The 13,441-nt window shown below is 40.9% G+C and overlaps 1 protein-coding gene across 9 annotated transcripts in view; it reads right to left on the bottom strand.

Moving 5' to 3' along the window:
- Positions 1 to 13,441, bottom strand: part of pde4dip (phosphodiesterase 4D interacting protein) — a 77,379-nt gene that overhangs the window by 4,730 nt on the left and 59,208 nt on the right. For 7 of the 9 annotated variants that reach the window (XM_005734290.1, XM_005734289.2, XM_005734291.2 and 4 more), the window contains 12 exons: positions 6,848 to 7,116; positions 6,434 to 6,571; positions 6,115 to 6,309; positions 4,774 to 5,058; positions 3,786 to 3,917; positions 3,470 to 3,589; positions 3,119 to 3,308; positions 2,848 to 2,972; positions 1,593 to 1,709; positions 1,358 to 1,462; positions 734 to 921; positions 321 to 452 (listed from right to left, as the gene is read on the bottom strand). In XM_005734290.1, the coding sequence (XP_005734347.1) occupies positions 321 to 452; positions 734 to 921; positions 1,358 to 1,462; positions 1,593 to 1,709; positions 2,848 to 2,972; positions 3,119 to 3,308; positions 3,470 to 3,589; positions 3,786 to 3,917; positions 4,774 to 5,058; positions 6,115 to 6,309; positions 6,434 to 6,571; positions 6,848 to 7,116 (1,996 nt within the window). The remainder of the gene's footprint in view (positions 1 to 320; positions 453 to 733; positions 922 to 1,357; positions 1,463 to 1,592; positions 1,710 to 2,847; positions 2,973 to 3,118; positions 3,309 to 3,469; positions 3,590 to 3,785; positions 3,918 to 4,773; positions 5,059 to 6,114; positions 6,310 to 6,433; positions 6,572 to 6,847; positions 7,117 to 13,441) is intronic. The other 2 variants (XM_005734284.1, XM_005734287.1) reach the window with 2 other exon arrangements.

Genomic DNA, 13,441 nt, shown 5'->3' with positions numbered 1-13,441 from the left:
TACTGACCTCTGTCATCATTTTAAGTGGGGGAACTTGCACAATCGGTGGCTGACTAAATACTTTTTTGCCCCACTGTATATACACATATAGTACATACACTGGGTGAATGTGCAGTAGTAGCATTAAACTGAACATTTTAGTCAATTTTAGTAAATACTTTTATCAAGAAATATTTTTTCCACTTCTCTATTTATGTATTAATGCTGAGAAAAGAAATCATGCGTGGCGAGAAAAAAATAGTAATACAGTGATTTTGGTCTCTCGTTTTTACAATCCCAAATCAGATTTTCTCTGTGACACCAGGAAATACTTTTCTGACCTGTTGGACTTCCTCAGATTTGGGCAGAGCTGCTCTCCAGAACACGCGAAGCAGAGACTCGGCCTCATCCAGTATCTGCCGCAGAGTTTTAGTGTCCAGCAGCAGCTTCTGAACAGAACCCCAGTCTGAAAGCTGGAACACAAAATGGATGAAGTCAATATAATGTGCATTAATTCTGAATATATTTATTTCTATTTATGTATGAGAGGTTTTCGCCAGGGCTGCGGCACTTGTTCGCGTCGCTTCTGTTATGAGAAAAAGTTATTTACAGACCTGACAGCACATTCCAGAGACCACCCCCTATTACAAGGCACTAATAATTTTTATCTTATCAGCTCTGGACTTTAATGAGGACCATCATTTAGTAAATGAATCTCAAGTTATATTGAATAAAAAGAGATTTGAGCTCTTACCTGATGAAAGGAGAACTCCTGTGAGGTGCTCAGAGAATAAAGAGCAGTCTCCATCTTAAGGAGGAGCGCACTTCCCTGGAGGATGTGCTGCTGCAGAACTTTGAAGTCATCAATGTGGCCCACTGCATGGCGGCCATGACAGTTATAAAAACAGCCATCTGTGCGATGTCCATGCAGGGTTGAGCCTGCTGGAAAGGAAAACAAAAGAATTGTGTCCAGTGCAGTCTTCTCTCTATGGATTCACTTATTTGATTTAAGAGTACAGAAATCCCACATAAAAAAGAACCTTTAAATGCCTAAAGTTACAGGTTCGAACTTAAGCCAGGCTTAAGCCAGGAGGATGTGCAATAACCACACATTATCAGTGACATGAAGCAAGGAGTTATTATTTGAAAGAATTGTGGATGTGGACTCAAAACATACACGGTTACTGTTATTTCCTTTTTTGCTCAGAGATATTGTTCCCCATAGCCAACTGCTAATAGTTTCTGGTTTCATGTAAAATTATTCACACTGAGGGATACCTGAACAAAGCTTGCAGAATAATGTTTTCATGCTTAAAGTTATGACTATTATGGGTAGGATTGCATAGTCACAGTGCAAGTGCTGCTTGAAATCTCTCACCCTGATCAGTTGCTCCGGTTTCTTCTGTGTGTTTCTGCATAGCATGCAAAGGAGAGGAAGGACTGAAAAGTCCAGTGTCTCTCACAGGTGGAGAGGGAACGCTATCTGTGGAGACAGATTCCCATCAGTACTGATTTAAAGTTTCCTTGTTAAAACATTTTTGTAATTGTAGTGCTATGATCTGCCATATTTGTCAGGATTTTCAGAAACAGTCTATGTGTACAGATATACTGACCGCTGAAGAGCTGCCTCCTGGCTTGAGGCTGCGTGTCAGCTTCTCTGCTCAGCTGCTGCTCCAGCTGAATGTGCAGGTCTTTGGGATCAAAGACTGTTGTGCTGTCACTGCCTTGACCTGTTAGAGAACACACAAATACTGGTGATTAACAAAGAAAGTAGACAATCTGTGTGGGAGCGTGGGATTGAGAAAAGAAGCAGGTCCTCATTGTAACTTCAGAAAAGTGACACATTAGATGATTTTCACAAGGAAGACATTTTTAAGTTCACAAAACACACACATGGACCAGTTTTCATATGACTGCATTCCTAAACAGAAACATAATTCCAGCAGCCGTCTTTTACGAATGGCAGCTCATAGAAAAAATACCCACCTGGAAAATAGTGATTGATGCCAGTGGGGTTCATTCACTAATATAGGCAAAATTATCCAAACAAAATAAGTGTGCATGCAGAATTCTTGGTCTGATTAATGAAACATGTGCAATGTTTTTCTACTTTTATTTTTGAATGCTGTATGACAAAATATTCTGTGATATAAAGTGAAAAGGTTTGACATCAGAGATGATGTGAAGAAAAATAAGATAGCATAAGAAGGAAGCAGGTGGAGGAGATGAAGAGCCTCCAGCCCACTGGGAAGTAGCAAACTGGTAAGAAATGAATGCCATTGATGACATCCAGCCAATATGCAAGTCTTTTTAGTAAATGCAGCTTTATTATGCTAAGCATTTAGTGTTAGGTATATTAGCTGAAGCTCAATCGTTTATGTTGTACGTTACATTTAAATTCTTTATTGTTATTTAACTCTATGATTTTTTTTTACATTGTTCTGGAAAACAAACTAATTGCCAAAATAAGTTTAAAACATAAGACAGACTGGTATACATGTGGTCTGGGGAAGTTTTAAATTTGTTTATAAAGTATTAAAAAAAATTCATGTAGGAAAATACTGATGAATTCTCGATACGTGCGTGTTTCTATGCACTGTTTAAGCACAGTTTTGTGTGTGCACCATGTTTAGAATTAAAAATATTACTTCTAGAATACTTAGAGAAATTTTGCATTACTCATTTTCCTGCCCTGCGATAAATTGGCCACATGTCCATGGTGTATCTTGCGTCTTGACTGCTACTCCAGGACCACAATGTCTCTGAATTCAGTAAAGACAAATGGATGGATGGATGGATGCTTTTCTTCACTACATCGAGTTAAAGCCGCTCACTGATCTGAACAGGCGACTGTGTGTTGATTCTTACCAGTGGGCGCATTTGTGGTGACTCTCCCCTTTTTGCGATACACCTGCAGCTCACACTGAAGAGAATGGACCAAACTGCGGCTCTCACAAAGCTGCTGCCGGAGAACAGTCAACTCATGCTGGAGCCTGAGGTATTTCATACAATGCATGAAATCATGTTATTTATTACCTATGATTTCTTTAAGATATGTGTTTCCTTCAAAATAGTCCCACTAAAATGTCTAAAAAGTGTTAGACTCCAAGTATTCCAATGAGAGAAACAAACAGACTACCTGTTGACGGTTTCCTGGTTCCTCAGTCTGTCTTGTTTCAGGTGTAACATCTCCTGACTCTGAGCTTCAGCCTCAGTTTGGAGCTTCCTGGTTTGCTCTGCCCACTTCTCAGCCTCTAGCTCCACCTCCTTCACCCTGGAACGCTCCTGGAGCGCCACCTCCCTCAGCTGCTCTGCCTCCTTAGTGCTCTCTGCATGATACATAACAACAGAGCAGAGTGGATATTTTGATTTTGAATTTTTTTTGTCTGATTTCAAGCAGGGACATTTAAGACTCACATTTACATTCTGAATAAATAATATAAATAATGACTCTTGAGCTTATGACATGGTAGTAAACATTATACTGTACCTTTGGTAACCTGCTTCAGCTGATTTTGTAGACTAACATTTTCCTCTTTTAGAAGTCTAATCTCACTGGCAAGCTGGTTGACTGATTCCAGTCCCTGGATGTAAATATTGGTAGGAGCACCTTTGGAGGAGACAGAGACAGAGGAGTGAAAAATAATAAATAAATAATAAATAATGACAGAAAAAAACCATCTTTGTAAATTCAATTTAAAGCAATAAAATTTCAATAACATATTTTGTCAGGACTAAATTCAATGCTTTTCAAAACTTTGAGCCCTGCAGATAACACGAACAGTGTGTTCGTTTGTCTCTGTTACCTTTCTCAGTGGTGGTTCGGGCCAGTTTCTCCTCCAGCTGTTGTCGGAGACGGTCGTTGGTGTGGATGGAGTCCTCCAGTCTCTGCCTCAGACTCCTGATTTCCCTCAAGTGCTCCTTCATCAGGTCTGAACCTGTAGCAGACAAAGCGCAGAGTGAGTGTCTGTTGTGAAATCACCAATCACGCTCACCTAATAAACTAATAAGGCAAGAAAAAGATCATTTATTGTCAAAAACAGCGACTGATCCCTCACAGCTGGCTTAACAGGAGACAATAACCATATTTTTGTTTTTTGGTTTGTTTTTCATGCACTGGCTATTTTTGAGTATTTTAATTCCAAACATGTCTGGATGTGTGTTTAACTAAACCCTTTCAAATGTCATTGCATATTTAATCCATGTTCAATAAAACAAAACTTCTTATACATGATTTAAAATTTGAGATCATTTGCAACACAGTGCTCACAAAACATTTAATATGTTTCAGATCAATTTGATTTTATTTATAGCACTACAACAAAAGTTGCCTGAAGGTGCATTCACAGCCTGATGTATTGAATGCTTTATTCGTAATACATCAGCACAATGAAAGAATAATTCAGAAGCCGAGCTTTTATTATATTCATCTGAAAATTCTGGAGTTTTTAAAACTTATGACAAACCTATAACATCTCGTCTTTGACCATTTTACAAACAAATATTCCAAACTAATTTCAGCTCAGTGTTATGCAATTCTTGGGGGTTTTTTGGTATTTCTTTTAAGGCTATAAGAAAATAAGAATAAAAATGTGCTTTTAATGCCTCAGCTGAGGAAATACAGTTTAGACTAATTTACTACACAAGTTTGCTAAAAACTGATATTACATAAGCATACCCAGGCACTAGCGTCAGTAGGGAACTTGTACATACAAAACATTGAACAATTTTCTAAACATTTTTAACATAAACACCCAGAAATCAGAGAAATCATCGGGCACATTAAAGCTTTACCTGTGTGACTGTTGCCTGACTGGTACCCCGAGGATCCTGATGACAGGTCAGCTCCAGTTCTCACTGCTCGATTTCCATAGCTCACATCCCACAATGCACTGCTTTCCAGGAGGCTAGCCCCAGCTTTCATTGTCAAGCTGGCATCCAGACTACTGTTGCTAGCAGCACTGCTGAAAGGAGAAGGTTGGAATCCTTGGTAGGAGAGAGGCAGTAAGTCAAAGGAGTCCGGCTGCTGGTAGACAAATGGGAAACCCTGAAGCGGTTTGGCTTGAGGAGTAGAAAACCCTGCAGAGGATGAGAAGATTTAAGGAAACAACTAAAGGAAAAGCGGATAGCTTATATATTGCGTAAATACATGGTCTGCTTTGTGTGTGTGTCTTAGAGAGACCAAGAGCAAGATGAAGGGATTTCTCCTGACATCGGGAGCAAGTTTGTTAATCAGCCAAATGAAATTTGTCTGGTTGGGGCTTTCTGAAAGCTCTAATGCCCATCAGTGTTTTAAGATCACAGCAAATCCCTCTCCAGCTGGAGGCTCTGGCTTCATTAAACATCAAGCGCAGAACAGTTGCTTAATGAGTAAGAAAGTACAGTGTGTTAAAGATAAAGGCAAAGGGATGACAGTGAGAAGAAAGACAAAGGCAGTTGGGGAGAAATGAATTATTAAAGCTGGTCAGCTCCCTCTCTGCTTAACTACAAGAAGCCATCTTATAACTTTTATTATAGTGTACAATTCAGAGGCAACAGATGCTCAAGAAATTAGTAGAGTACAACTAAATGTAATGTAGATGGCTGTTGCTATCAAAGTTATGTGCTCTAATTATGTGATGCTCTTTATTAAGACACACAAAATGTCAGAAATTCAGGATCTGCAACCAAATCAGATCATAAAATCAGCCTTTAGCTGATCTAACAAATCCCCCACATATCTTTTAGAAAGTAAACAATACAAAGTCATTCATTTGCATCATGCCCCAGTATTTTATGGGGCACTAATTACCATATAATGCACCAGCACAAGCATAAATGCGGCCAATGACATCGCCATCTTATGTAGGTTATGTCATAGGGTCCAAAAAGATCCCCCGTAGAAGTCTAAATCATTTCTAATGATTCAGACTTCTGAAGCATTCAACAATTGTTGAATCGATTATTCAATCGTGAATTGAGTAATCGTTACTCTTAGGCAGACTAAATCCATTTTATTTCACCAGCAGCTGCTTAATTTTGAAAAGAAATTCAAAGGATTGTTTCTGGAAGGAATCAGTTCTTGGTTGCACACTCCATTGAATTTGTTAAGTTTAAAGTGGGTCAAACACAAAAGCATGCAAAGACATGACGCACTGCCTTTGTCTGCCAGCTGCCTTTGTAACATCTGCAGCTCCTGGTGCACCTCAGTCAGGGAGAAACCCATACCCCCACTGCTTTGGCAACGGGTTCGCAGGTTGGAAGGGCGAGGATGGAAGGGCAAGCGTGTCTTCTGGGTGGAGGAAGTGGGGGAAGTGTGAAAGGAAGTAGGGCTGAAAACTGAGACAGGAGCTGGGAGAAAAGGGGAAGGTAAATATGATAGACAGACACAAAAAAGCAAAGAATAAAGAAAGATACAGCAAGTAGCAGTTCCTATCTACATGAGCTGAAGGACATTTTCTGGGGTCCTTCCTACCTGTCTGACTCTGCATGCCTGTGTGTTGGGAGCTGGTGGATTGCATGCTGGAGCAGCTATGACAGGACTGGGTTCTGTGAGATGAGGTGATAGATGGAGGGATAGATGGATGGCGTGACACTGTTCCATGGTGACAATCTGGAAAGAAAAGTCATACACTGCAAAACACTGATTCTATGCATTTTATGATAAAGAGTTGATACTGCAAAGGTCAAATGGCAAAACTGCAGTGCGGGACTTGCTCCTTTTGTTCTGAAGAGCATTAAAATGATGGTTAATGCTCTGCTGGAAACAGATCATCAATTGCAATTTCCTCACACATGAGTAACATTTGCATGGAATTACACAAATATTCATAATTGGAATTCCCTCTGGACTGTTGGTTAAAAAAAACACAAAGAAAAACACTCGTACCTGTGCTCACTTTGGCAGAAATACGTGATTCCTCCTGACCAAGCTCACTTGCAGCATCAACATCAGAGCTCAACTCCAGGTCCTCAATTGTGGATCCATGCTCATCGGACACATAAGAGATGCGATCTGATTGGTCGGTGGTATCAGAGAGGGCATGACCGCTGCAGGGTGTGTCAGAACGATGAGGATGATGGTGCTGCTGATGCTGGTTTAGTCTGGCACGGAGAGACTCAATGACCTTGTCCTTCTGCTGCAGCTCTTTACTGAGGCTGTAGGCACGTGCGCACATGCACACAAACACACACACACATTTTATTTACCATGGTCAATGGACAATACATTTATCGTGTCAGATATAGCTAAAATGTAATTCTCCCAAATTATTAGGCCACAAATAATGTGCAGATAATCTATTAAATCATCATAAAACCATAAAAGCATTTATAGCCCCCCCCCACCCAGACACACAAAGAGAAACACACGCACAATTTAAAATGAAAGGCAAAATGTTTAAGAGTACTGAACCCTGATTTCTGTGTGCTGAGGAATCTGAGAGTAGTAGCTGCATGAGTTGTGTCCATGTGACTTAAAGGATAAGTATTATTAAGTAGTGCTGTACCAGGTGTGTGAGTCACCTGCCTGCTCTTCTCACAAAAGGCTTTGCTGACTGCATCGTGTTGCTTTGGGGAAGCCTCTTAGTGACTAACACATACATGACACTGCATCAGATCAAATGTGTAAGAATCTAGACTGACATTAAACAAGTCACACACACATTTTTTGGAAAGCTATGTTCAATTTCACTAGCCACACTCAGGCCTGATTACTGCTACACCCAGTGAATGAAGAAATAATTTCAACAGAACCTTTGTGACAAAGTGAAGTAACAAAGTCATTGACATCTATCAGTCTTGTGAGGGTTAGGAAGTCATTTCTACGGCTTTGGAACTCAGACCCATGGTGCTCCACAAATGGATAGAGTTGGAACAATGGTGAGCTTCCCATAAAATGCATTGATGGAACATCCAGGAAGTCACAAAATAACCCAGAACAATATCTAAAGAACTGCAGGCCTGACCTGGCTCAGGAGTGGAGGAAGGTCAGGTTCACAATTCAACAGAGGCTCTGCAAAAATGGCATTCGTGCGAGCGTTCCAAGGAAAACAACTGCTGACCAAAAAGAACACAAAGGCTCATCTCATATTTGCATCTTGATGAGCCTCAAGACTTACAGAAAAGAGATTCTATCGACAAGCTGGACTTTGGATACAACACTAGTAACCATCACCTTTGGGCTGAGCTACTCTCTTGGGCTCTGCCTGCAACCCATTATCCATCAAGACTGCATACTGTCAGACGCTTTGCCTTTACTTAAGCAGCAGTACGATCTCAAAAAAGAGGGGAAATACCTCATGCACAAGCATTTAACCACACAGCATGCAATTAATTTGCACAAATGTAATGTCTTTGATATGCTGCTTCGCTACTTGGTGGTGACTCTCAAAGTGGAACCAATGAGAACCAATAATTGAATCGATAAGGAATCGAATGGATAAATGATATCAATGATGGAATTGTAATTGCTGAATTGGTATCAAGTCCCATCTCTAACTGCACCTCATGGTCAGTTGTCAGAACGATTTACCTGTTCAGCCACAAGGACCTTCCTGCTCACAGATGGCTTCACTCCTGCTCGCCTCCTTCTGACTCACTCCCGTGAAACTCTCCACCCTCCACTGTGCTCGACTCCTCATTTCTGGAACCCAATCTGTCAACATCAGCTAATGCTACGTCTACCTGTTCACGGACCCTTTCTCACCGCTGATGTTGAATGAAACTCCAGCTCACACACCCTCGCTGATCCTGAACTATATAAGCAAACGTTTGCCCTTCGTCTGACACTGTTCATTGGGTTTGGTATTATGATAATCATGACAAACACAGCATTTCATAAAAAGAATGCCACACCATTAGGAAAACACTGTGGTGTAATGGTGATGGATGGAGGTTGGTTAAAAGGATGGATGAATGGATGGAAGGTTTAGGAGGGCTCCAGGGTGCAGCTACTTTCCCACATGGTTCCATTTAGGTTTGCATAGCTTTTTCCATTTAATAAATGAAATCATTAACTGGGCAGCATGGTGGCACAGCGATTAGCAATTGCCTCACAGAAAGAAGTTCCTGAGTTCAACTCTGCCTTTCTGTGTGGAGTTTATATGTTCTTTGTATTTCTGTAGGTACTCTCCGGGTATTTTGGCTTCCCCCCACAGTCCAAAGACATGCAATTAATGGGGTTAGATTAGCTGGTCGTTCTAAATTGCAAATAGCTTTGAATGCCTTGCAACAGACCATGATCTGTCCAGGGTGTACCCTGCCTCTTGCCCTATGTTAGCTGGGATAGGCTCCAGCTCCCAGCAACCCTGCTAAGGATGAATCATTTAAAAGCTGCCCTTTGTAAAGGGGGCAAATATTTTTTCACAGCACTACACATCTATGCCTGTACCAGAAAAATAACACCTGCAGGGCTGATACCTAATGGCAGTCAGGGTGCTGATGTCCAGCCTGTAGAGGTCTGCGTGTCCCTCCAATGATGTGTCTTTCCAGACCATCACTGACCTACCACCAATATCTCTCACATGTGCTCAGGGTGAACATGCTGTCATATTTGAAAAACACAGGGTCCTAGTGGTGGACTTGCCAATTCTGGTATTCTATGGCAAATGGAAACCGGGCTCCATGGTGCTCAGAGCTCACTAGTGGACGTCAGGCCACCCCCGTGACTCTATCCAAATGTGAAACTAGTGAAAGAAGATGGATAAGGAGGGAAAAAATGCCAGAGTCCTACACAGATGTTATTAATTTAATTAACACCAAAACAACTGAAACTGAATAACAACACCTTCTCCTACATAACTGTCCAAAACAATATCCAAGACGTTTTACTGACTTCATGCAATAGTCTGATGGAAAATTATTCTTTTACTTTTTTTGAGCAGTGTAGATTATGAATATTACTTTACAAAAACCACAAGTTACCCTTTTTGAAGTTCCTTTTTGTCTTTGGTAAACTACAGACGAATTCAAGAAATAGCCAACCAAGTGGATTAGTAAGGTGCTGGAAGACTAGAGCTGCTAGAACAGCCTCGGTCCATCTTAGCACTGATTGTCCAAGCCTGCTGAACTCTAATGAAAGAATGGAAGAACTCTAACACGCTGGTCAACAACCATCAACAACAATCATCTGGGATTAGATTTGGTGAGTGTGAAGGGCACATTCATCAGAGGATGAAGGCGAACACCCAGAACAACAAATTGATCTCTTATGATAGCACTAGTCTGCCAGTTTCCCTCACTTCAAACATTAACTCTAAACAAACTAGATGCTTTGCTCTTATAGTTAATGCATAAACATGACTGTAACTGAAATAACAGAAGCTTGTTATACTGTTTCAAATTGATAACATGTTTCTTTTTTTTGTGCTGTCTTACTTGTCGAGCTGTGTGAGCATTGCTCTCCTCTCCCTGTCGGTGTGTTTCTTCAGCAGCAACAGCTCTCTCTCCTGAGCTTTCCACTCCCACAGGGAGAAAGAGAACAGAGAGTCTCTGTACAGTGGGCTGCTTTTAGACAGCATGACTTTCCACAGAGGAGCCATCACCCACCCTCAGTCACCCTCCGCTCCTAACACCCTCCACCTGGGTGAGCGACCATGCCTCCTCTGTCTGCACCGTTTCTATTGAACTCTGCTGCAGTTTGTTCTTCTCTGCTGGGTCTCCAGAGGTAACGGAGAATGGTTCACTGGCATAGATGCAGAGATTCCCAAAATGTGTGTGACAGAAGGTATATTAGACAGGTAGGGCATAACACAGCAGGAGAGACGACAGAGTGCGCGGGTGATAAGGTGAAAAGCACAGAAAATCCTCATTAGGTTTGGGCTTCCCAGAGAGGGTTGTGGGTGTGATCAACAAATTGAAATCAGGGGTAATTGAAAAAGAAGAAGATAAGAAGATCAGCAGAAATGTAAAGGTTTAACAGTGGAAACAGATAAATTACTCCACTCCCTGAGGAAATTCTGCTCTCCTGTACACTTTTCCTTTTCTGATGCTGTTGCTCCTAGGTTCACGACCGCTTGAATAATTCCCTGAAAAGAAAGCCTCTTGTTTCTGCTCTTGACACAGTCTTTCACTCCACCAGCAAACGCACAGCTGCAGCAGCAGCAGGCCTGAGGCAGAGATGTAGTGACGAAAGAGTAAGAAGGAAACAGAGCTATGCATCTAAATCAAAGTCCAGATCCTGAGGGCTTATATGTTCATGCTCCAGCAACCATCAGAAAAAAAAACAGCTGAATGAAAGATCACCCACAAAGCATTGCTCCTTCTTTCTTCTGCTTGCTGATATGTTTTCTAGCCACACCAGTCTATCCATAAAAACATGTAAGCATCATGTTAGCTGCAAAAATGCAATCACAAAATGAAAATGGTTTTCTTTTTAAGGTTTCAGAATATAACAAGTATCCTCCACTTAAAAAGCTTCAGGTTGAAAGAAAAATCCCTTATGCCCAGCCTTCTGTCCATAAACACAAAAAAATCCAGGTTTCTGGTGAGTAAATCTTGCATAACAGAAATCGGTGCTCTGCTGGATGCATAGTGCCACGCGCTGCTCCTGATACACTGAAGCAAAGTGACGCTCTCTCTGACGGGCTTCATCGCTCACGTTTTCTCTCTTTCTCGCTCACTCCCTGTGTGTGTGTGTGTGTGTGTGTGTGTGTGTGTGTGTGTGTGTGTGTACGCGCGTGCGCACGTGTGTGTCTGTGTGTTTAGCTCCTCTTGACCTATTTCTGTCCCCATTTGAGGTCTTAATAACTTAACCTGATTAGAGGCCATGCCCTGAGCCAAATGCAGCAAAAAGCCTAAGCAGTATTACGCTATCAGTGCAGTCACTCATGTCATGTACTGTACATTTGGCCTGCTGTCCATGTTATGTAGATACTGTTGTCAGAAAAACAACCCCAAGTGTAAGTTCTTATAACCTGTGATTACACTTTAACAACTTACAGCAGCCATGTGCATAAGACCATGCAAAATATGTACTAGTGTCAATGCCTATAAATTGGTGGAACCTGACAGCCTGGCAGGAAATTCATTTTCTAATATGAGTTTAACACTGTAAAAAAAAAAGTGCTGTATTTTGAGTGAAAGTGGTTTTAAATAAACACAACATCCCTTCCAGCTAACATGGACAATGTTTTTAAAGGCAACCAACTTGTACAGGATTGTCATGTTGGTTCAGGGATGGTAAATATAATTGGTTTGTGTTTTTCTGTGTTGTTCTGTTAAAAACAGTGTAGGTCAGTATTTGCACATACAGATCCATTTAAAATACTAAATAGTCATCAGGCAATTAGTGTTTTTTTTTGATGCCATTTTAGCAAAAATGCCTGAAACTTTGCGTGTTTAAACATAATCGTACTTTAGTAGCTAAAATAGATACTGTAATTTATTCTGCGTTTATTGCACATTCTATGACGAGGGTTCTGGATCCCTGAGGCATTGTGCTACTTTCAAAGAAACAAAATCAGTGGTAAACAACACAATTTTCCCACATCTCACCTGTTTTTCTTGATATAAAGAAATCTGTCTGATTATTCATGCATTTACAAGCTGACACACATAACTGACCACACCGTTCAACAGTTCGGTGCAACCCCATACACACTGTATGTACACTCGTAACCAGAGGGAAGGCTAAATTTCTGCCACAGAAAACACACTCGCTGATTCTCCTTCACATCTGGTCAACCATCTGTGCTGGAATAACACGCTGGCAGATTACTGCAGGCCTCCCCCTGTTTACGTCTCTCTGAGGACGAGCTCTAATTATTCATATAGCACTGTTTGTTTTTCGAGATTTGACCCAGCGCTCACTTTTATCCAACAGCAGTGGTGGAGCTCTAAAGACCAAGCCAGCGTTTTAGTGTGTTTACGGTAATTGACTGAAATTCGTGTAACTGTTCGTACTTTTTAATGAGCATTAAGTATTTTTGTGACGGATTTACAGTCTGTGCTTTTGACCTCTCGGGCAGCCATGTGATTCTTTTCTTCTCACTCATGCATGAAAATCGAAGAGCTGTGTTATGAAACAAAATTCAATGTTGTGTTACAAGTGATTGAACATCCAGGACATTCATTGCTCAAGCAAAAGAAATGAGCTGCCAAAATCTGTGCTTATAGCTTTTGCTTAATTGAGCCTTGTAAAACTGTGTTCTTTCATCATAAAGCTGTGATGATACATTAAATGGCATTGAACACACTAATCAGGTGCCTGTGTGTTACAAATTCTTTAAACTAAACAGCTTTCTGCTGAAGAAATATTAACGATTTGTACTTGCGCTTGAGGATTATTAAAGAGAAACTAAGATTTTAAAAGCTGGACATTTGATCAGCAGCACTGTGTCAAATTAAGGCCAGTAACCAGATTCTGGATGGCATTACCTTGGCCTCCAGTAACACTGTGAGGAATATTGGGGTAATTTCTGACCAGGAAATGTCCTTCAGTGCACATATTAAACAAATATGTAAGACTGCTTTCTTCCATTTG

Source organism: Pundamilia nyererei, unplaced genomic scaffold, assembly GCF_000239375.1.
Source record: "Pundamilia nyererei isolate P.nyererei 1_Seehausen unplaced genomic scaffold, PunNye1.0 scaffold00057, whole genome shotgun sequence".
In the NCBI taxonomy this organism is placed as follows: Eukaryota; Metazoa; Chordata; class Actinopteri; order Cichliformes; family Cichlidae; genus Pundamilia; species Pundamilia nyererei.
This window is presented reverse-complemented; position numbering and strand designations above follow the sequence as displayed.